Source organism: Balaenoptera physalus (assembly GCF_965194825.1).
Source record: "Balaenoptera physalus genome assembly, chromosome: 8".
In the NCBI taxonomy this organism is placed as follows: domain Eukaryota; kingdom Metazoa; phylum Chordata; class Mammalia; order Artiodactyla; family Balaenopteridae; genus Balaenoptera; species Balaenoptera physalus.
The window spans coordinates 117,243,149-117,267,133 of NC_138887.1; the positions used below are offsets into that span (position 1 = coordinate 117,243,149).

General features: G+C 43.7%; 1 protein-coding gene across 5 annotated transcripts in view; it reads left to right on the forward strand.

The window, feature by feature from the left end:
• CUL1 (cullin 1) overlaps nt 1-23,985 on the forward strand; it is a 110,761-nt gene that overhangs the window by 26,686 nt on the left and 60,090 nt on the right. For all 5 annotated transcript variants that reach the window (XR_014267092.1, XM_082473873.1, XM_082473872.1 and 2 more), the window contains one exon: nt 14,193-14,494. Coding sequence is in view for 4 of the 5 variants with exons in the window: in XM_082473873.1 (XP_082329999.1) it covers nt 14,355-14,494 (140 nt within the window). In the remaining variant the exon portion in view is untranslated. The remainder of the gene's footprint in view (nt 1-14,192; nt 14,495-23,985) is intronic.

The following is a 23,985-nucleotide window of genomic DNA, read 5'->3' on the forward strand; positions in this document are numbered from 1 at the left end:
GGTAGGTTTATTTCTAGGTATTTTATTCTTTTTGTTGCAGTGGTAAATGGGAGGGTTTCCATAATTTCTCTTTCAGATTTTTCATCATTAGTGTATAGGAATGCAAGAGATTTCTGTGCATTAATTTTGTATCCTGCAACTTTACCAAATTCATTGATTAGCTCTAGTAGTTTTCTGGTGGCATTTTTAGGATTCTCTATGTATAGTATCATGTCATCTGCAAACAGTGACAGTTTTATTTCTTCTTTTCCAATTTGTATTCCTTTTATTTCTTTTTCTTCTCTGATTGCCGTGGCTAGGACTTCCAAAACTATGTTGAATAATAGTGGTGAGAGTGGACATCCTTGTCTTGTTCCTGGTCTTAGAGGAAGTGCTTTCAGTTTTTCACCATTGAGAATGATGTTTGCTGTGGGTTTGTCATATATGGCCTTTATTATGTTGAGGTAGGTTCCCTCTATGCCCACTTTCTGGAGAGTTTTTATCATAAATGGGTGTTGAATTTTGTCAGAAGCTTTTTCTGCATCTATTGAGATGATCATATGGTTTTTATTCTTCAATTTGTTAATATGGTGTATCACATTGATTGATTTGCGTATATTGAAGAATCCTTGCATCCCTGGGATAAATCCCACTTGATCGTGGTGTATGATCCTTTTAATGTGTTGTTGGATTCTGTTTGCTAGTATTTTGTTGAGGATTTTTGCATCTATATTCATCAGTGATACTGGTCTGTAATTTTCTTTTTTTGTAGTATCTTTGTCCGGTTTTGATATCAGGGTGATGGTGGCCTCATAGAATGAGTTTGGGAGTGTTTCTTCCTCTGCCGTTTTTTGGAAGACTTTGAGAAGGGTGGGTGTTAGCTCTTCTCTAAATGTTTGATAGAATTCACCTGTGAAGCCATCTGGTCCTGGACTTTTGTTTGTTGAAAGATTTTTAATCACAGTTTCAATTTCATTACTTGTGATTGGTCTGTTCATATTTTCTGCTTCTTCCTGGGTCAGTCTTGGAAGGTTATACCTTTCTAAGAATTTGTCCATTTCTTCCAGGTTGTCCATTTTATTGGCATAGAGTTGCTTGTAGTAGTCTCTTAGGATGCTTTGTATTTCTGCAGTGTCTGTTGTAACTTCTCCTTTTTCATTTCTAATTTTATTGATTTGAGTCCTCTCCCTCTTTTTCGTGATGAGTCTGGCTAATGGTTTATCAATTTTGTTTATCTTCTCAAAGGACCAGCTTTTAGTTTTTATTGATCTTTGCTATTGTTTTCTTTGTTTCTATTTCATTTATTTCTGCTCTGATCTTTATGATTTCTTTCTTTCTGCTAACTCTGGGTTTTGTTTGTTCTTCTTTCTCTGTTTCCTTTCGGTGTAAGGTTAGATTGTTTACTTGAGAATTTTCTTGTTTCTTGAGGTAGGCTTGTATAGCTATAAACTTCCCTCTTAGAACTGCTTTTGCTGCATCTCATAGGTTTTGGATCGTCGTGTTTTCATTGTCATTTGTCTCTAGGTATTCTTTGATTTCTTCAGTGATCTGTTGGTTATTTAGTAACATATTGTTTAGCCTCCATGTGTTTGTGTTTTTTACGTTTTTTCCCCTGTAATTCATTTCTAATCTCATAGCGTTGTGGTCAGAAAAGATACTTGATATGATTTCAATTTTCTTAAATTTATTGAGGCTTGATTTGTGACCCAAGATGTGATCTATCCTGGAGAATGTTGCGTGCGCACTTGAGAAGAAAGTGTAATCTGCTGGTTTTGGATGGAATGTCCTATAAATATCAATTAAATCTATCTGGTCTATTGTGTCATTTAAAGCTTCTCTTTCCTTATTTATTTTCATTTTGGATGATCTGTACATTGGTGTAAGTGAGGTGTTAAAGTCCCCCACTATTATTGTGTTACTGTCGATTTCCCCTTTTATGGCTGTTAGCAGTTGCCTTATGTATTGAGATGCTCCTATGTTGGGTGCATATATATTTATAATTGTTATATCTTCTTCTTGGATTGATCCCTTGATCATTATGTAGTGTCCTTCCTTGTCTCTTATAACATTCTTTTTTTTTAAAATAAATTTATTTATTTATTTATTTATGGCTGTGTTGGGTCTTCGTTTCTGTGCGAGGGCTTTCTCTGGTTGCGGCGAGCGGGAGCCACTCTTCATCGCGGTGCGCGGCCCTCTCACTGTCGCGGCCTCTCCCGTTGCGGAGCACAGGCTCCAGATGCGCAGGCTCAGTAGTTGTGGCTCACGGGCCTAGCCGCTCCGCAGCATGTGGGATCTTCCCAGACCAGGGCTTGAACCCGTGTCCCTTGCATTGGCAGGCGGATTCTCAACCACTGCGCCACCAGGGAAGCCCCACATTCTTTATTTTAAAGTCTGTCTTATCTGATATGAGTATAGCTACTCCAGCTTTCTTTTGATTTCCATTTGCATGGAATATCTTTTTCCATCCCCTCACTTTCAGTCTGTACGTGTCCCTAGGTCTGAAGTGGGTCTCTTGTAGACAGCATATATATGGATCTGTATTTGTATCCATTCAGCAAGCCTGTGTCTTTTGGTTGGAGCATTTAATCCATTCACGTTTAAGGTAATTATCGATATGTATGTTCCTATGACCATTTTCTTAATTGTTTTGGGTTTGTTTTTGTAGGTCCTTTTCTTCTCTTGTGTTTCCCACTTAGAGAAGTTCCTTTAGCATTTGTTGTAGAGCTGGTTTGGTGGTGCTGAATTCTCTTAGCCTTTGCTTGTCTGTAAAGCTTTTGATTTCTCCATCGAATCTGAGTGAGATCCTTGCCAGGTAGAGTAATCTTGGTTGTAGGTTCTTCCCTTTCATCACTTTAAGTGTATCATGCCACTCCCTTCTGGCTTGTAGAGTTTCTGCTGAGAAATCAGCTGTTAACCTTATAGGAGTTCCCTTGTATGTTATTTGTCGTTTTTCCCTTGCTGCTTTCAATAATTTTTCTTTGTTTTTAATTTTTGTCAATTTGATACTATGTGTCTTGGCGTGTTTCTCCTTGGGTTTATCCTGTATGGGACTCGCTGTGCTTCCTGGAGTTGGGTGGCTGTTTCCTTTCCCATGTTAGGGAAGTTTTTGACTATAATCTCTTCACATATTTCCTCTGGTCCTTTCTCTCTCTCTTCTCCTTCTGGGACCCCTATAATGTGAATGTTGTTGCGTTTAATGTTGTCCCAGAGGTCTCTTAGGCTGTCTTCTTTTCTTTTCATTCTTTTTTCTTTATTCTGTTCCGCAGCAGTGAATTCCACCATTCTGTCTTCCAGGTCACTTATCCGTTCTTCTGCCTCAGTTATTCTGCTGTTGATTCCTTCTAGTGCATTTTTCATTTCAGTTATTGTATTGTTCATCTCTGTTTGTTTGTTCTTTAATTCTTCTAGGTCTTTGTTAAACATTTCTTGCATCTTCTCGATCTTTGCCTCTATTGTTTTTCTGAGGTCCTGGATCACCTTCACTATCATTATTCTGAATTCTTTTTCTGGAAGGTTGCCTATCTCCACTTCATTTAGTTGTTTTTCTGGGGTTTTATCTTGTTCCTTCATCTGGTACACAGTCCTCTGCCTTTTCATCTTGTCTATCTTTCTGTGAATGTGGTTTTTGTTCCACAGGCTGCAGGATTGTAGTTCTTCTTGCTTCTGTTGTCTGCCCTCTGGTGGATGAGGCTATGTAAGAGGCTTGTGCAAGTTTCCTGATGGGAGGGACTGGTGGTGGGTAGAGCTGACTGTTCCTCTGGTGGGAAGAGCTCAGTAAAACTTTAATCCGCTTGACTGTTGATGGGTGGGGCTGGGTTCCCTCCCTGTTGGTTGTTTGGCCTGAGGCAACCCAACACTGGAGCCTACCTGGGCTCTTTGGTGGGGCTAATGGCAGACTCTGGGAGGGCTCACGCCAAGGAGTACTTCCCAGAACTTTTTCTGCCAGTGTCCTTGTCCCCCCGGTGAGCCACAGCCCCCCCCAACCCCCCACACCCCCGCCTCTGCAGGAGACCCTCCAACACTAGCAGGTAGGTCTTGTTCAGTCTCCCCTGGGGTCACTGTTCCTTCCCCTGGGTCCCGATGCGCACATTACTTTGTGTGTGCGCTCCAAGAGTGGAGAGTGGAGTCTCTGTTTCCCCCAGTCCTGTAGAAGTCCTGCAATCAATTTCCACTAGGCTTCAAAGTCTGATTCTCTAGGAATTCCTCCTCCCGTTGCCAGACCCCCAGGTTGGGAAGCCTGATGTGGGGCTCAGAACCTTCACTCCAGTGGGTGGACTTCTGTGGTATAAGTGTTCTCCAGTCTGTGAGTCACCCACCCAGCAGTTATGGGATTTAATTTTACTGTGATTGCGCCCCTCCTACCGTCTCATTGTGGTTTCTCCTTTGTCTTTGGATGTGGGGTATCTTTTTTGGTGAGTTCCAGTGTCTTCCTGTCGATGATTGTCCAGCAGCTAGTTGTGATTCTGGTGTCCTCGCAAGAGGGAGTGAGAGCACGTCCTTCAACTCCGCAGTCTTGGTTCCTCCCATTAATATGGTTTTAAGACCATGCATTCATGACCTGAATAGTTCTGGAAACTATAGTCCAAAGTCAGGGTTTCGGCAGGGCCATGCTCCCTCCAGGCCATCAGGGGAGGATCCTTCCTTGCCTTCTAGCTTCTGGCAGCCCCAGGAGTTCCTTGGCTTTTCTCTCCTGTGTTTTTTGTTGGTGTTTTTTTTTTAAGTCTCATATGTAAAAATGGTATCATACAATATGAATTCCTCTGTCACTTTTTTCGCTCTAGACTTTTTCTAAAATTTATCTGTGTTGTAGTAGCCAAAGTTGATTTGTGTGTGGTCTATTGTGTGACTGTCCTACAGTTTGTGAATTTTCCTGTTGGTGAACTTGTGGGTTGTTTCTAGGTTTGCCTTTTTGTTCTCATTCTTATAAGCATATGACAAATGCATGTTTGCATATTTCTTGGTGTGCATAGGCAAACGTTCCTCTAGGTCTAAATCACTGTTTTATCCTACATTTCATGTCTTACATGCCACACTGCAGGTGAAAGCCGGGGGTTCTGCATACTTTTAACCAAGTGTTAGAAAATAAGTAATTACTGAGTAATACCCAGGATCATTCACATTTTAATCAGATTTTAAATGTTACTAAATTAGAAAAGCTACATTTCGCCTTGTTTTATTTATTTATTTATTTATTTTTAAAAAATTTATTATTTATGGGTGTGTTGGGTCTTCGTTTCTGCACGAGGGCTTTCTCTAGTTGCGGCAAGTGGGGGCCACTCTTCATCGCGGTGCGCGGGCCTCTCATTATCGCGGCCTCTCTTGTTGCGGAGCACCGGCTCCAGACGCGCAGGCTCAGTAATTGTGGCTCACGGGCCTAGTTGCTCCGCGGCATATGGGATCTTCCCAGACCGGTGCTCGAACCCGTGTACCCTGCATTGGCAGGCAGATTCTCAACCACTGCGCCACCAGGGAAGCCCCTTGTTTTATTTTTTAACAGTGAATTTTAACTGTATTTTCATTTACTCTAATGCTTTATTTTTAGAAGATACTGTAACAGTTTAAGTCCATGGTTTGTTTTTATCTTTTTACATTTTTTCAAGAGCAGTCACCTAACTGAAGCAGCTGTGGTCTTTTTGAAGAACCCTGTTTCATGTATTCCTGTTACAACTCTGATTTGATTGATTTTGCTTTGTTTATTTAACACTGTTCAACATTGGCTCGTGCAAAAGCATCTGCTAAGTGTGTTTGGTCTTAATTTATAGGAACAGAGGAAATTATCAGGACTGCATTAATAGACAAAGGTGGTATCTGGTTTTTTTTGAGTATTGGAGGTGAAATTGTGCAGGGGACACAATTCTTTTATTATTTTAAAATTTGCGGGTTCCTCCCCTAGAGTAGAAATGTAGTTACGTTCATTAAAGTCTTAACTTATATTCTTGTCTGTTCTGTATTTAGGACTTGTTGGGGGAATAATGTAACACATTAGGAGCGTGCACGGAGCTTAGCTGGTGAGACGTGGTCCAGTCCGAGGGCCATGCCCCGTCCCATAAATTGGAAGCCACCCTCTAATGAAACCAGAGGCCTAAGTCCCCTTGTGTCTCCCCAGGGTCTCTCCCATCTCTGAACTAACCCCCCGTAGCTGCATTGTCTGTCCCCAATGACCCAGATTCCTACACCAGTCCTCCCCGCCCTCCCTTCTTTCCCCACTTGGTTCTTCATGGAACCTTCTGGAGCCCAATTCTGGGAATGGGAAACTCCTCGGAAGCCCCTCTCCACACGCCTTCGGCCTCCTTGCTCTTCCTCAGAGACTAAGGCCCCTGAAGCCGAGGTGTGGCCGTCGCTCTTCCCCCACGTCCCATGGGCTCCCGTCGAAGGCAGTCTGGGGGCTCTGCTCGTCCCCCCGGTGCTGCCCGACTGCTCAGCCCGCCTGCAGCGGCCAGTGTGCCCTGTCACCCTGTCGCAGGCGACGTGGCCTTCGGTGCCTCCACCTCACTCACGTCAGCCCCTCTCGGGCCTGGCCTCCCAGCTGCGCCCCTCCCAGCCACAGCCCCCTGTCCTCTCGTCCCTCGCTCTTTCTCTGGAGAGAGGGCGAGGACACGCGGGCCTTTCCCGGCTGTCGCATGCCCTTCCAGCCTCTTCACGCCTTCATGGCCAGAATTCCTAAAGATAGCCTGCATTTCTGTCCCTCCCAGCCCACTGCAGTTGGATTCCTCCTCTTAAAACCAGTGAAACCTGCCTTGCTCAGGTCCCCAGTGACTTACATAGAACTGAAGTCAGAAGCTACATTTCGTATACTGTCACAATGATGAAAATAACAGCTAGCATTTATCACACACTACGTTGACACATTCAACCCTGACCCTCATAGATATTAAGTGATTTACCCAAGATCATACAGGAAGTAAATGGCAGCGACCTCCTTAGGCCCAGCCAGCCATGGCCTACTCTGGCCTCCAGGATAGGTCTCGTTGCTTTTGGCTGTAACTTTGCAGGTACAGACTCTGTGGGTTCTCCAGCATCTAGTCAGTTTCTAAATGTTCCTCAGGATTCAGTTTGGACGCATCTTTTTCTGTAATTTCTCTGATTAACTCTGGTTCCCAGACTCAAGTAGTGCCCATCAGAGATGAGCTCTCAAGCACCTCAGATTCACCAGGTCCAAAAGCGAACTATCTCCCGCCGTCTTCCCTCTGATGTGTTCTGTCCTGGTAAATGGTTCCATGGTCCGTTTATCCTGTAGGTGCTCGTGGGTGTTTATCATACATGCTCGAAGTCAACAGAAGAGAAATCCTTAGGAGGCTGCCTGTTGCAGTATTACTGACAACTGTTAAAAAGTCAACACCTAGAAGCTCTCTAGCAGGGCGCTAGTGTGATGAACAGTAGAATATTATATGCTCACAAAACCAGAGAGGCGTATTTCATTAAGTGAAGTGAGGTTTATCTCATTGTTAAATGCAAAAGTTGCAGAACAATGTGTGGTTGATCCCAAGAGAGTTAGGACCCTGTAGGGATCAGCACAGATTTACCTCCCCCCCCCCTTTTTTTTTTATGTTGTGTTGTTCCTTGAAACATTAGTGTTTTCTTGAAAATCCAGTCCTGAGATATGTTCAGGAAAAAATACGCTCTGGCCAAGTCAGTTTGAGTAGGAGATGCTTTATACTGTTTTCCTGATGGAAATTCATAAGACACATTCACTTATCAAGGCCTCTGAAGTCTTAAAGCAAAGAAAATATTTAGCTTCAGTAAAGCTAGCATTTCCCCAGATTCCCTCAGTGATCTGTTCAGTTGACGTTCCAGTCAGTGTCTGTAGATGGCTGTTATAAGTGCTCTTTTAAGAAAGCCCTTTCCTTACTAATGAAACTGTGAATTACTAATATCAAAGAGGATGTATTTTGCAGGATTCTTGGAGGTCATTTGGTTAGTTCACACTTGTACTCAACGAAGGAATCTTATGTACCATTAATCTTGAGAAACAGGCTGATTCGTTCACAATTTGAACTGTTAGAAAACTTGTTTAATATTGATTCTGTTGGCTTTCATATCCCTTTGGAACAGCAGTCTTTTCCATGAGGCAAAGCCTTAAATAGACAACCTCCCTTCTGTTAGATGCCGTTGTTTATTTTGGCTCCTGGGTTCCGCTCCGTTATCTTACTTTCTGGGAGAGAGGAAGGTGAAGGGAGGGCGGGTGGGTGAGCAGTGCTGGTACTCGTGCAGGCTTCTGAGCCAGGCTCTGGGGTGGGACGCTACAGCCGGCTCTGCCATCGGTTCCTGCCCTTGGTTGGCTGCGTTTTGTGCCTTGGTTTCCTGTGCTTGGGCCTGTGCTTCCAAATGGTGAAGTGGCAAATCTGCAGATTCTACCTCCGAAAACTTGAGTGTTCCTCCTGGATATTCATCACCGACCGCAATTGGTAAACCCTGTGATGCCAGGGACCTACTGTAACAGAGTACTTTTGAAAACCACCCGATTTCCTAAGTGTATATTTCGTTTCGTTTTGTTTTTTGTTTTTAATATCTCTCGGCTTCTTGGGCATCCTAAATTTTTTGGCTCTGTGATTGTGAATTATTGGGAAAATATTTTTAGCCCTTACCCCAAAGCCATTTATGCCTCTGACTTTTCATGAGGTCGGATTAAGATTATTGATAGTTTTTGATGGCCTGGTTATGAGATGGAGGGTATATGGTTTGTAAAGTGGTTTATTCCTGAAAATTCAACATTGACAGTTAAGCCAGTCTTTTTTTTTTTTTTTTGGTGAGGGGGCTGCGTTGGGTCTTAGTTGCTGCGTGCGTGGGCTTTCTCTAGTTGTGGCGAGTGGGGGCTACTCTTCTTTGTGGTGCGCGGGCTTCTCACTGCGGTGCCTTCTCTTGTTGCGGAGCACGGGCTCTAGGCGCGCGGGCTTCAGCAGTTGTGGCACGCGGGCTCAGTAGTTGTGGCTCGTGGGCTCTAGAGTGCAGGCTCAGTAGTTGTGGTGCACGGGCTTAGTTGCTCCGCGGCGTGTGGGATCTTCCCGGACCAAGGCTCGAACCCGTGTCCCCTGCACTGGCAGGAGGATTCTTCGCCACTGCGCCACCCGGGAAGCCCCTAAGCCAGTCTTTTATGGGCACCTCTATTATTGTACTTTATTACTCCAAACAGTTTTATAGTCAGACACTGAGTGCTGCATAAACAGGTGAAATCCAGACACACAAACCCACTCACACCCCAAGGTGGAAACCTCCATGAGCAAAGCATCTTGTGTCCGTTTGGGCCCCACCCAGGTGCCCCGTCAGGGGAAGACTTGACTCCTGCGCATGGTCAGCAGGTGGCCTCCAGTTAGAGCCGCCCTGCCCGGCCCGCTGCAGGGACTGAGCCGACAGGAGCAGAAGGGCTGCCTGCCAGGTGGGGACCGCCCCACGGTTCCCTTCCTCCCCTGCCCCTCACAGGTGTCACCCCTAAGAAGCATCTTCCTCCCAAACTCTGTCCCAGCATCTGCTCCGGGGAGCCCAGCCTGAGACCCGCAGGTCAGCTGCTATCAGCACGTGACCTGATTTTTAGGACCTTTTTCTGATGTACTTACTTTTAACATTTCCCTTTAGATTTAGTTTGTTGTAGTATAAATGATAAATGTTAAATATAGAAATGTGAGGCTCACTGGGGGATATTAAAAATATAAGATAAGGTTATCCTCTTCAAACTTCTCAAATAAGTCAATAAGGACATGGGAATTTTTGTGAATCTTGGATCAACTCTATATGAATTTTGGAATCTCAGTGGGGACAACTAGAAAAGGGGCATGAGTAGTTTAAAAGGGAAAACAATAAAGCACCTAAAAGCAGGAGTAGAATACTTTGCTGATTTTTCAGCCTAGTCTCCATATAAGCTGAGATTTGCTGTGGCACCAGATTTCCACGTGTAGACCTAGACACAAAACGTGCGTAATAAAGTAGACTTGACATTTTAACATGAAAAGGTTGTTTTTGATCTTAGAATACCAGTGACTCTTGACAGAGTAAGCTTGTAACTGGAATCAGATGTACAGTACGAGGAAGAAAGAACACATTTGGGGGCTGGTGTTGAGTGAGGACAATGAGGTATTGTGGGGAGATCACTGACCGTTTTATTTGGTGTATCTTAACCTTGCCCCTGGGGCAGGGTTCGGGGTGAGGTTGGTATGACAAGTGCTACCCTGACTTTGTACTGCTCTGATATTTGCAGTGTTCTTAGTTTAAAAAGTCAGGCTTTTTTTTTTTTTTTTTTTTTCCAACCCAGCTTTCTTAAATTTCAAAATATTTAAATAGATTTAATATTGATATGATTAGGACTGGTTTGTTCTTTCAGACTATCAACTCTTTTCATTGGAGCTGTTTGGGTTGGTAAGATTAATAGATAACTGGTGAATCTGTTTGTTTGTGTTTTTTTCTTATGGCTCTGTTAGTGGTTTCCCTGTTTATTGACACCTTAAAAGTCAAAGAACCTGAAGTTCAGACTAGAGCGTTGGGGAGTACTGGCTTGAGAATCCAGAGCTCTGGCCTGGGGTCCTGCCACCTCCTAGCACTGTGTCCTTGATCAGCTCTGATTGCCTCTTTGAGTCCGTTTCTTCATCTGTAAAAGGAAGGGCCAGAACCATCTTTTAAGGTTAACCTCTAATCGTCTGTGACTGTAATTGGCTCTTACGAGCAAACACTTTTGGCACAAATGCCTGGTACGTAAAGTTTCCAGTTTACAAGTGGGTTATATACCGAAGATGTGTATGCTAACCTCTTAGATGTTTTATTCCATGGCAGTGGCGTTATGGAAGTGGACCGCGTCTGCTTTGATTTACTATTAACAGTAGCTAACCAGGGCAGAGGACAGTGCCTGGCACGGGGTCGCTTCCTACTAAATATTTGTTAGATAAATATTAATGGTCACTAAATTTCTATAACTCTCATAAGTGTTTAAAAACTGTGTTAAAATATGTATGCGTTTACAGTGACCAGGAAAATATAAAACATGACTAAATGAAACAGCAAGAAATAAATTTTAGCCTAAAATCTAGTGTTTGAAGGAAAAAGTTGAAAGGGAACAAGATAGAATTTGTGGAGATACTACAGGGGGATTTGGGGCGAGTTTAGATGCTCGATGATGCTGGTATTTCCTTATTTCTAAATCCTTTCAAAACATGTAAGTCATCAATTCCTTAATTTACTCTCTCGTTTATTCATGCAAGACACTGATGGAGCTCTGCACCTGCTCTGAAGCGGGCTCAGAGGCACTGTGGTGAGTGAAAGAGACGGCCTCTGTGCCCGGGGATCCTTCGCACCGGTACAGGGAGACAGTCCCAGAAAAGACACAGCCGTGGAGCGTCGCCTCTGAGTGAGAGTTAAGACGGGGAAGGCCTGGAAATGGGCGAACCTGAACCTCGCCTGGGAGTTCCCTAGTGTGTCTTCTGTGGCTGGAAAAGAACTTGACGAAGAGGAGCTTTCCGGGAAGCAGCAGCAAGTGCACAGACAGATGTTCGGGAGTGGAAGGGGGGCTGGCACGTCCAAGAAAGGCGGACGGAGTCTGTGTGGCTGTCCCCAAGGGGGTGAAGGGGGAGCTTTGTAAGAGGCAAACGAGCAGAGAGATGTGGTTCTGCCGTAGTAAGGATTCCTCCGCGTCAGGCTGCCTTTGCTCTCAGGGTGGCAGCCTAGTCAGAGGGACAGCTTTAGACTCAACTGCCATGTGAAGAACAGATGGGCAGTGACATAAGTATCGGGAGGTACGGGAGTCCAGTTTAGACTATGAAAATAGTGGTCCAGGTAAGAGAGGACGGTGATGATTACTGGAAGAGGAAATAGAGATGAGTGAGTGGATTTGAAATGACCTTGAGAGTTAAAGTCTATAGCAGCTGAATGTGAAAGATGAGGGATAAGGCATTAGAATTATTCCCAGGTCTCTGGTGCGTGGGTACGTGGAGTTGCCACTTACTAAGGTGGGCGGCGCTGGTGGAGGATGGAGGTTGGAGGAAGATCCTGAGTCTAGCTGTGGATCTGCTGCGTTTGAGACGTAGGAGAGGATGTGAACTGGATACAGAGATAGGCCTGGGGTTCAGAGAAGAAGGCTGGGCTGGAGAGGAACGTTGTGAGTGACTGGCCTATGCAGGTTTGAAGAAAGAAGGGTTGATAACATCCCCATCCTATGCTTATGTGTCATAATTGAATGTACTTTTTTAAGGTACCCAGTTGAAATGATAAGGTGAGGTAAAGATAAAAATGGGGAAAGTCAAGGGACTTCCCTGGTGGGGCAGTGGTTAAAGCTCCGTGCTCCCAATGCAGGGGGCTCGGGTTCCATCCCTGGTCGGGGAACTAGATCCCACGTGTATGCCACGGCTAGGGAGCCCGCGTGCCGCAACTAAGACCCAGCACAACCAGATAAATAAATAAATAAATTTTTTAAAATGAGTTTAAAAAAATGGGGAAAGTTGATCATTTTTTTCAGTTGCTGGTAGAAATTAGAAGAGAAGAAAAGGAAGTAAATAGAGCATCTAGATGGGTCTGAGAAGGCTTACGATCTAAGGTAGAATTGACTGAATTGTGAGTCTGGGAAATTAAAGTGATAATTTCCCTTTAGGGAAAAACTAAGTGAGTGACAGCGAATGGAGTGTAGGTTTAAATAGGGGTGCTGTCAGGTGGCACTGTCAGTCTGCAGTGCCCTGATTCCTGTCACGTGGGGCGATAGTACGTACCATCCAAGGCAGAGGAAAGGCAGATTGAAATTATATTAGGAAACATTTGCCAAGCGGTTGCTGAGTCGTTAGTTTCTTAAAACTTGGGGATTCGTTCTTGTTAGACATCGTTATATTTCACATTTGGACATACCTATTTGAATGTATGGCATAAAATATTTTCAGGATCAGGAATGGTGTCATGGTTGCATAAAATACTAAGTCCCATAGCTTATGTTATAAATATTAGAGATGATTTATGCTTCCGAAGTTCAGACTTAATCCATATGCGTGACCTACATTGTCCTTAAATGTGCCTTAGCCTACGGAGAGCTCTATAATGCCGTTGAAGATGCAGGATGCACTGAATCCCTTGCAGACTTTGACAACCCATTCTTCCTGTTCCAGATACCATTTACCTCCCAACAACATTTATTTTTCGGAGCCATTAAAATAATTCAGTGTTTCCTAGTTTTGCACCAGAAATACTTGTTTAAAAGCCTCCACATTTTGATGTGATGTACACAGACAATCCTTAAAGTATGTCTGTAATGTTTTGTATTGGGAAGTACTGACTTAACACAGTATTGGACAGCTGAAGTTCTTTATCTGTGGATCCATAATCCGGAGGCATTATAAGTTGTATTTTGCAGTAGCTTCATTCACTTAGAAATAATAGCCATTGCCACTTGTCACGTGTTTACTATGTGTTAAATAGATTTGCCCCCATTTTGCAGGCTGGGAAATTGAGGCTTAGAGCAGTGAGAAGTTAAGTAACTTGCCCAAGACCACATATTTGTAGGTATGGAGCTGAGCTTCAAACCCGGGTCTCCCTAAATTCAGGGAACATTTTACATTTTGGTAATTCTTGCCCAATTCCCTTCTGAAAAGGGAGTGACCAGGCATTCACTGATGGTCCAGTGGTTAGGACTCGGCACTTTCACAGCCAGGGCCCAGGTTCAATCCCTAATTGCGGGGAACTAAGATCCCACGAGCCGCCAGGCGCGGCACCAAAAAGGTGGCGGGGGAGTGGGGCCAAGTGACCATTTCCCCTCACCTTCAGCCTCAACAACATCTGCATTTCGCCAGATGCTAAGTGAAAAGTGTTTTAAATTCACAGGTAACTAGTGAGATTGAATGTTTGGCTTTTTGTACTAGCTATTTTTGTTTCTCTTTCTGGAAATTTCCTTTGCCTTTTTTCCTTTGAGTTTGTCTTTCTAACTGTTACGTAGGTCAAGTAATATAGTTTAAGTTTTGATACCTTTAGAAGGCCTGCAAAGTAACATGTTGGTTGTGCTGTGTCCGTTTTACCCAGCTTTTCTTGTGAGCACTAATAGTCATAATGATTTTGAACTAAGCGTCTCCGTAAGCACACACAGACCATGTAATATGAGTGTGTTTCCACACAGAGAAACCCTCTCTGGATTAGAGTGGTACCTCCTGAGGCCTGCAGACTATTTCTGTCATGCGGCAGGCATCCTATCCCACCCCCGCTCCCACCCCAACGCAGGATGTTGAAAAAGGATTAATTAGTTCCCTTTATTCCTTCTTCAGGTTTGCCTGCAATGAGATTTCATTCTCTGCCTTTAAAGGACGTCCTTTCTGAACTGCTGTGAATAGATTTGGAATGATACTGTATATTTTCATCTAATGGAGAAGTAGCTGTACCTTGAATAAGGATTGCTGCACTGGACGACTTCAGAATATTACTCAACAATGTCATCCAACAGGAGTCAGAATCCCCATGGACTGAAGCAGATTGGCCTTGACCAGATCTGGGACGACCTCAGAGCTGGAATCCAGCAAGTGTATACCAGACAAAGTATGGCGAAATCCAGATACATGGAACTCTACACGTATCCTCCTGCTTGAGTTGTGATTGCTTTGCTTAGGATTTTGATTATTTACTGGTCTGATCTGTGAGTTGTTAGAAATTTTACGTCACGTCTTCTCTTCCAGTTCATCCTGTAATATAGGACTCGTTTTTTGCTTTAAAAGTTAACTCATTTACTCTTCTTTGTTTTGAGCAGAGGTGAAATTGGCTACTTGGTAGTCTAAAGCAGTGCTGTTCAGGACAGCAGCCTGGAGCGGCACGTGGCTGTTTACATTTGAAATCATTAGTCGCGGTAGCCGTGTTTTCAAGTGCTCAGTAGGTAATAGACTACTTTTATCATTGCAGGAAGTTCTGCTGGACAGCGCTGGTTAAAGCCGGGGAGCATTGGTTTCTATGTTGTGCGGGGCTGCCTTCATGCTATGGGGGCAGAGTGGAATAGCTTGCATCAGAAACGGTCTGATCCACAAAGCTGTGTGTTTACTGTCTGGTCCTTTATGGGACAGGTTTGCTGACTCCTGTCTAAAGGGTCACCACATAGAGCAAAAGTTGTGCTGTTAGGGCCTTGTTTTACAAATAATGTGTTCAAGTGTTGCACTCACTGTTATGTGGTCCACGATGGGTGCAGGGGACCGCTGTGTGCTACGAAGGATATGTTGTCTTCTGTATACAGTCGGCCCTCCTGATCTGCAGATGCGGAACTCCACCTGTGTGAGCCACTTTACGTAAGGAACTTGAGCATCCGCGGGTTTTGGTATTGTTGGCGGGGAGGGTTTCTGGAACCTGTTCCCCACAGGTATCGAGGGACGCCTGTACTCCAAGACATACTATTTAACTTGTAGAGTTTCTTGATTCCGTTCAAATACAAGAAGTTGCAGTTTAAGCTAACTCACCAAAGAGCAGGTTGCCAGTTCAGTGGCGATTTAAGTAAATCTTTAATATGTATCAGTGATTGTCAAACTTGGTTATGCGATATTCCAGTATGCCCTCAACTATGCTAATGTTTGATAATCTGAAAAAATTAACATTAATTTAAATAGATATGAAACTATATGTCTATCTCTACATTTAAACCTTACTGTAGGTATGTATAGATATTCATAAATGTGTATATACTTACACTGTAGAATACTTTTTAAAAAACAGCTTCAGGGGCTTCCCTGGTGGCGCAGTGGTTGAGAATCTGCCTGCTAATACAGGGGACACGGGTTCGAGCCCTGGTCTGGGAAGATCCCACATGCCGCGGAGCAACTGGGCCCGTGAGCCACAATTACTGAGCCTGTGCTCCACAACAAGAGAGGCCACGATAGTGAGAGGCCCGCGCACCGCGATGAAGAGTGGCCCCCGCTTGCCACAACTGGAGGAATCCCTCGCACAGAAACGAAGACCCAACATAGCCAAAAATAAATAAATAAATAAATAAAATTAACAGATTTTTAAAAATATATATATATATTAAAAAATAAAACAGCTTTAGTGAAATATAATTCACATACCCAAAAAACTCACCCCTTTTTAAGTGTACAATGCAGCAGTTTTTAGTATAGTCCCATGTTGTGCAAGCATAACCGCTGTCTAAATTTAGAGTATTTTCATCACCGTCCTGCCCCCCCCCACCCCAAAGAAACTCTGTACCCATATTAGCAGTCACTTCCCATTCTGTCCTCCCCCAGGTCCTGGCAACCGCTAACCTACTTTCTGTCTCTGTGAATTTGCCTGTTCTGGACATTTCACATAAATGGAATCACACAGTGTCTGGCCTTTGTGATTGGCTTCTTTCGCTTAGCATAATGTCTTCAGGCTTCATCCTTGTAGCACGTGTCAGCACATCATTCCTTTTTACGTCTGAGTTGAATGCATATTCCATATTTTGTTTATCCATCAGTAATGGATATCTGGGTTGTTTCTACTTTTTGGCTATTATGAATATTGTATATGAGTTTCTGTGTGGACATGTGTTTTTAATTCTCTTAGATATATATGCAGGAGTGGAACTGCTGGGTTGTGATATGTAGAAAACTTTTAAGGACAGTAGAATCTTTGCAAATGAGAGGATGTTGACCCCCTCAAGAGGGTTGTGGCTTGCTAGGTATGATGGTTGTTGTTGTAGTTGTTTTTTAAATTCTTGTAAGAGATATAAAGCTGGTGATTCCAGTTGTGAGACGATAAGGCACTTAGTTGGATTCCTGGTGTGCAAACAACAGGGGAGCACTAGTGTAGACATCATGGAAATTTAGCTGCTGGTTTGTCTCTGGGGAATTTATTAGTTGTAATTTTTGACCAACTCAGGTTGGTCCTTAGCCCAATCAAATGTTTTGCTCTTAGAACTCTGAGAAAGTAGAGACTTGTCTGCTTGCTGCAATTACTAAATTCTTTTATTCTACAAATAATTATCATTTTTAGTTCTGATACCTTCAATTTTAATTTTTTTTAGGAATACTACTCTTAAATTGAGTATTATCCTTCCAGTTTTGTCTGAGAAAATAATAACTGCATATATTTAATAAGAGTGGAGAGTCTGAACTGAGTCTACACAAGCATCTGACTTTAATTCTTTAGATATTATGAAATAATATCTATGAAATCATAGCTACCATTTGAGTCCTGTGTGTCAGACATTGTGCTAAGAACCATCTACATGTTATTTAAGGCTTATATCACCCACGGGGGTTGGTGGTAGTAGCCCTCCTCTAGTGCTGTCAGAAACCTGATCTCCAAAACACAAGTAACTTGCCTAGTTGTTATAGCAACCATTGGGCAGTGATGATGCCTGTCTAAAATTCTTAGTAGCCTGAATCTAGAAACTGCCTTTATTCACTCACTATATGGCCTTCAGATTTTGTATGTGAATGAATCACTGTTCCCAAAGTATTTTCTATATTTTTCTTACGAAGTTCCAAAGAAGAGGCTTTGATCAACTCTTAATTATTAACTTTTAGGGTACAGATGAAACAGAATGTCTATTTGTATTTATTAATTTAATTACAGAAAATCATAAAATTTTATTCCCCCCTTTACCTGCATTTTTAACATCAGTGTTATTTTCCTAAGTAGAAGACGTTGAGTCATCTGACACAATTTTCTAGAACACAACTACACTTCCATTTCAGTTATTTAACATACAGTATTTTTGGAAACTGTGTGTCGCCCTACCACAGTTTTATCCCAGCCTCAGTTTACATAACACTATTTTTAAAAGTTTTCTCTTTCGGGTGTATGTTCAGCCTCCCATGTAACCGCTTAACTGCATCGCCCTTTAAAATAATCTCCCCCAGGCTGGTCTCCAGTGACAGATGACTTAACACTTTGGATTGTGAGGTTGTGTTTCAGGCTGGGAGGTACTTTCGGTCCCAGGAAGAAGGAGCAGACTGTGCATCTCCCTGCTGTAGTGTCACCCTTCAAAGTCCTGGCCTTATTAGCAGGAGCTGGTGAGGGAGAGTGGGTCAGAACCGGAGGAGAGGGAAACTGCCTGAGAGAAAAATGAGGGATCCTTTCCCCATAACTGTAGCCAGTAGCTAAAGAGCTAGATTTTTAACCCTTCGTTCATCCTGGAGAACCACGTGACATGTTTTCTAGAGAAAAATAACCTACTTCTGAATGTGAAACAGATACTCTTTGAGCTTTTAGGAACCTCTGGCATTTATTGGTGCTATAACAAGAAGGTGGGTTATTATACAGCATAAACATTTTTCTTGATTTTTCAACTCAAAATGGCAAAGGAAAGAGAAGGGAACTTGGGGAAAGAAGAAAAAAAAAAAGTCCCAGAGCATCTACAGTCAGAAAGATCTAGTTCAATTAACTTTGTTTCTGGCCATTTCACAAACGTTTCCTTTTTCTTCTAAAGTTGAGCCTGAAGCTCTTGCTCCCCGCTGTGTGTCTGTGCAGCACTCATAGTCAGTTCTGATTTTCTGTGACGCCTTAGGTACGTAGAGTTACAATGCAGCACCTTTTTTTTCTTTTTCTATTTTCTTTTTTTTGCAGTAAAATATAGGAGCACATTCTCTGCCGGTGGGTAAATAATAGTAGGTTTCCTTTCTCTTGAACTTGAAATAGGTAAGGAAGTTTCCTTTTAGTTTCTTGACACCAGTATGTTCCCGGTGCCATGCCCAGCTCAGAGAGCAGGCCTGGGTCCTGACTCGCAGGCAGATGTTGGTGAAGGGAGTGCAGCGTGACGAGGGGACCCCTGTGGCATAACCGAGAGCAGCCGGTCTGGTCTAGTCTAGTCTAGACATCAGGCCATCTGGTTAAGTTTGTTGGTTTTGCTAGGCCCCAGGTCCACCTGCTTCTCACTTCCAGGTCAAAATTCTTTTGTTCTGAAGTCGTTCACCTCAAATCATAATTGTAGCTTCCCTTGGAGTCAGTTTAAACTTCCATGTTGATGTCTTTCTCTTTTTTTCTCTCTGCCTGCGTTAGCTCTCAGAAACTTAAACGTGGCTGTTTCTCTCCCTGTAGTGCTGTGAGCTGAATTAGTCTATTCTGTTTTCTTAGCCAAGTTCTTTTTCCCGGACCAGTACACTAAGGATCACATTCCTGTTTCCTAGCCTTGACTGCACCTCTCAGTGAGTTGTAACACAAGTGCATTCAGAATTCAGTTAACCTCTGTCCCGATACTCTGTGACAAAGTCCACCGTCACCGGGGCTGGGGCACTTTTTCACCCAGGCGAGTCTGCTGGGCCCCCGGCAGCCTGCAACGTAGGCCTTGCAGGGTTGACACGCCAGGATGTGCCGGGCCTGCTGCAGCTCATCCCCTGCCAGCTGGGCCATCGTGTCACTGCCGCCGTCACTACGCTCAGGTCGCAGGCTCCCCTGCAGGAGCTGTGGATGCAGGGCCACTATTCCAGGTGGCGGCCTTTCTTCTTGGCCTGCCTGTTCCAGAGTTCTCTTTCCTTTATAGAAACTCAGTCTTGCCGAAAAGCGAATCAAACAGAAAGAGTCACAAGTTGTTTCCACAGTAGATGAAAGATGGTCCGTGTCCATGCAGTGAAGGTATTTGGACATTTTTCGTCTTGTATACTTTTTATTCAGGAGTCTTACATTCATCTGATTTTGCTCACCTAATGAGCATGGCTTACAGCAAATAAACCTAAATGTACAGGAGTATTTTTTTCCAAATGTATGCCACTGTTCATACATATATATATATATATATATATGTCTGTACTTTAGAGTATGGTTCTGAAGGATGTAACTGGTTCACAGAAGGAGGAAATGCAAATGGTCAGTAAGCATATAGGAAAATTTTCAACCTCTTAATTATTAAAGAAATGAAGAATTAAAAAAATTTTAAACTTATCATGTTGAAAACATTTTTAAAGAAATGGTCGTAGCCAGTGTTGGCCAGAGTGGAGGGAGCTGGAGCCCCTGCGGTCAGGTTGGGAGTGTTAGTTTGCTGTGATCTTTCTGGAGAAATTTAGAAATACAAAGACATAAAAATGTGCTTTGGTCCGGTGATTTTTTTAACTTTTAACTCTGTCCTAAGGAAATAGCTGTGTCCAAATTGTATGTGCAAGGCTGTTCGGAATACTTTAATAATAGGAAACAACGGAAAACAACCTCAACCTTCAACATTAAGGACTTGGCATAAAATAGCCATAACAGCCATTAGAAATTCATTGAAGGCTATTCATTGACATGGAATAATGTTCGTAGTAACGGGGAAGGCAGGGTAGGAAGCGGTCTGTGTGCTGTGAACCCTCACGGCATCCTCTCTGCTTTTGAAAAGATTTCCGTAGTATCGAAAGCGGCTATCCGTATGTATTGGGCTTATAGATGATTTAAAACAAAAAAAACTGATCTGTGCTTTCTAGATTTTCAGTATAGAACATGCATTTTAAAATACAGTTATTTAGTTTTTGCTGGTTTTCCTTATGCAAATATAGGTCCTAGTTATTATACTTACTTGCAAAATTCTACCTTTCATTACTGACATCGTACTATTGAAATAGTTTATGGGATTGAGAAATTGTATCTATCTTTGAGAGAACCCACAGAAATAATTATATTGCATAGTTGTCTCTAGAAGCAACTTTTTTGGTTTATTAGTATAAATACGGTATGTTCAGCTTTTTTCTTCTAAATCTGATTCATAGTGTATATACTTAGAGCACGTTGAGCATTGTTAAAACAAATTTTTTTTTATAACTATATTTTTCTTCCCTCTCTTTGTTTGCCAAGTGCTATTTAAATTTATTTATTTTTATTTTTGGCTGTGTTGGGTCTTCGTTTCTGTGCGAGGGCTTTCTCTAGTTGCGGCGAGCGGGGGCCACTCTTCATCGCGGTGCGCGGGCCTCTCACTATCGCGGCCTCTCTTGTTGCGGAGCACAGGCTCCAGAAGCGCAGGCTCAGTAGTTGTGGCTCACGGGCCCAGTCGCTCCGCGGCACGCGGGATCCTCCCAGATCAGGGCTCGAACCCGTGTCCCCTGCATCGGCAGGCAGATTCTCAACCACTGCGCCACCAGGGAAAACCCCTAAAACAAATTTTATAGTTAATCATAGTCCATTGCATGGAGTCTCTGCCTTGGAAATAAATGTGAACGTATTTGCTTCTTGTGGGATTTTCCTTTTCAAAGCTGTACCCACCACAGCCTAGAGAGAACTTGATCCTTCTATAAGTTCACAGACGACAGTGCAGGATGGCGGGCAGGCCTGCCGCTCCTCCCAGTGGGTACAGGCGGAACGTTTGCTGACACGAAGATGGGAAGTATTTTCAACACAACTTTTAGTGCAGAGCCTTTCCACATGATTTTAATACAAGCAATTGCTTAAATTTCCACTAAGTTCAGTTGGATAAGAAGTGGTAGTAGAAAGTGGTTCTGTTCTGTTTAGTTTTGCTTCTTTAATTGACTTTTCTTTTAGAAAATGAAAATGGCTTGAGTTTGGTAGTAACTAAAAGTCACAAATTGATTCCCCAGATGTGTTGACTTTATGTAGACGGCCTGGTGCTGTGTGGTAACAGACAGTGGGGGCATCTGCCTTATCCTAAAGCATTTACAGGCTCCCTTGGCCACACAGCTGGGACAGCGTGTCATCACACGCGGCACCTGGGATGACAGCGGCGGGGCGGGCACCCAGGAGATGACTGCGTGTCACCCGACCCCTTTCGCGGTGACTTGTCCCAACCAATCATGCAAAAAGTGTGTTTTGGCAAATGATGGAGCAGTTCTAGGATACAGAAGAGTCGTAGGCCCGTTTCGGAGGCAGAACCAGGCTCGGCTCTTGAACGCCAAGTGCCGCCAGGCCACCGTGCCATCCTGGCCGCCTGCAGACAGAGACCCCAGGTGTCTGCCTAGGGTCCCACTTACTGCCCGCCTCTGCCCGTGTTGCCAAAGGGACTCTTCCAGGGAACCTTTTGAAAACAAGCTCAAAGTTTTAAAAGTCAGATACGTGGGTTTATCAGGCTCTCGCTGACTTAGTGTAAAACAACCAACCCACTGACTACTGAAGGAAACTTCTATTTAATTGCCTGTTAGGTTTTTAGTTTACTTCTACCTCTTGAGGGTATTTTTCCCTTATTTCTTCTTAATTCCCATATTTAACTTTTCTTCGTATTCTATTTTGTTTTTGCTTTAAAAATCATTTTAGATCTGACCATTTTACTTTGAAATCTGAGTCATATTTACTGAGTTTTTACAGTCATCACTTAGAGTCAATGACTTGATGACACACAGCTGCCCATGTTGGAAGGGCGGGTGGTACAGGTGGGCTTGGGGGGTGGCGGGGGGGTGCAGGAGGAGCCCCCGCTCTTCAGCCAGAAGCCTGAGGTCAGTGCTTTCCCGCAGTGGAATGAACCACCCCCAGCAATCGCGGGCCACGCCCCTTCCAGAGCCCCCTCAGGCCTGGATGGTCCTCCCCGTGCAGGTGACACACGGGACGTACCAGTGATGTGTGTGGAGGGCTGGTCCCCTGCACAGACGACTTCTCCCTGCAGCTTCTTTTTTTTTTTAATTAAAAAATTTTTTTTAATTTATTTTTTTTTTGGTTGCGTTGGGTCTTCGTTGCTGCACGCGGGCTTTCTCTAGTTGCGGCGAGCGGGGGCTACTCTTCATTGCGGTGCGCGGGCTTCTCATCGCGGTGGCTTCTCTTGTTGCGGAGCACGGGCTCTCGGCGCCTGGGCTCAGTAGTTGCAGCACGCAGGCTCAGTAGTTGTGACTCGCGGGCTCTAGAGCACAGGCTCAGTAGTTGTGGCGCACGGGCTTTGTTGCTCCGCAGCATGTGGGATCTTCCCGGACCAGGGCTCGAACCCGTGTCCCCTGCATTGGCAGGCGGATTCTTAACCACTGCGCCACCAGGGAAGTCCCCTCCCTGCAGCTTCTGATGCACATTAGGAGTCTGCTTTTTCCTTTTCTGATAACATTTCCCCACACAGTTGATTTAAAGCCAAGAAAAAACACTACAAAGTGAAGGTTGCATGTCATTAAAGCTCTGTGGGTCTGTCTGGGTGGGAGGCCGTGGGTCTCGCCTTTCTGCTGACGCAGCATGGGCCCCCAGGCCAGCATCTTCTATGAGGACTAGCCGGGCTTCGGGCTGAAGTCTTCCACAGTCAGACACAGCTACCCAGTTGGGGGCTTTTTAATAATTTTTGTTTTTTAGACAATCCTGTGGTAAAATCTAGAAGTTTAAAAGGACACACAGTGAAAAGTACGAGTTCTTTCCATCCACGTGTTGTTTATGTCTCTCAGCCCCCGGGCAGTCCCTGCATTGCTGTCTTGGGTGCATCTGTCTGAGTGTTATCTACACACACACACATCATACAGAAAACGAGTGTTTGTATGTAACTTAGAAATAACCTTTAACACCATTTCCCGAGTGTAAGTAAACATGTACCTGTGATGGTTCCCTGGTCATCAGTCTTTGCAGAGCACTTGCTCTGCATCCTCCCCGTGAGTGTGAGAAATGGTCCCGTCGTGATACCATTTTTAGCTTATATCTGAGCACTTGTAATTGTTCTTGTGTGCTCTGGAAACAGACGTCTTTGTTAGAGACAATAGGAAAATTCGTTTTTCCTTGATTCCTTTGATAATATTTGTACTTTAGTCAGGAGTAGGAATTGCCTTAACAGTTCTGTTACTTAAATGCTATTAGAAATGCAGAAGATAAATACTCTGAAACTGGCATTAATTTTGGCAGGTAGCCCTCCAGATGTGAAATATGTTCATTTCTAGTAATGCATGGTTATTTGTTTAAGTAAATTTTAGGATTCTGACTTAGACACTATAATTTTGTATCCTGTCTTTTTTTTTTTTTTAGTAAATTTATTTATTTATTTATTTTTGGCTGCATTGGATCTTCGTTGCTGTGCGTGGGCTTTCTCTAGTTGCAGTGAGTGAGGGCTATTCTTTGTTGTGGTGGGCGGGCTTCTCATTGAAGTGGCTTCTCGTTGCGGAGCACGGGCTCTAGGTGCGTGGGCATCAGTAGTTGTGGCACACGAGCTCAGTAGTTGTGGCTCGCGGGCTCTAGAGTGCAGGCTCAGTAGTTGTGGCTCGCGGGCTTAGTTGCTCCACGGCATGTGGGATCTTC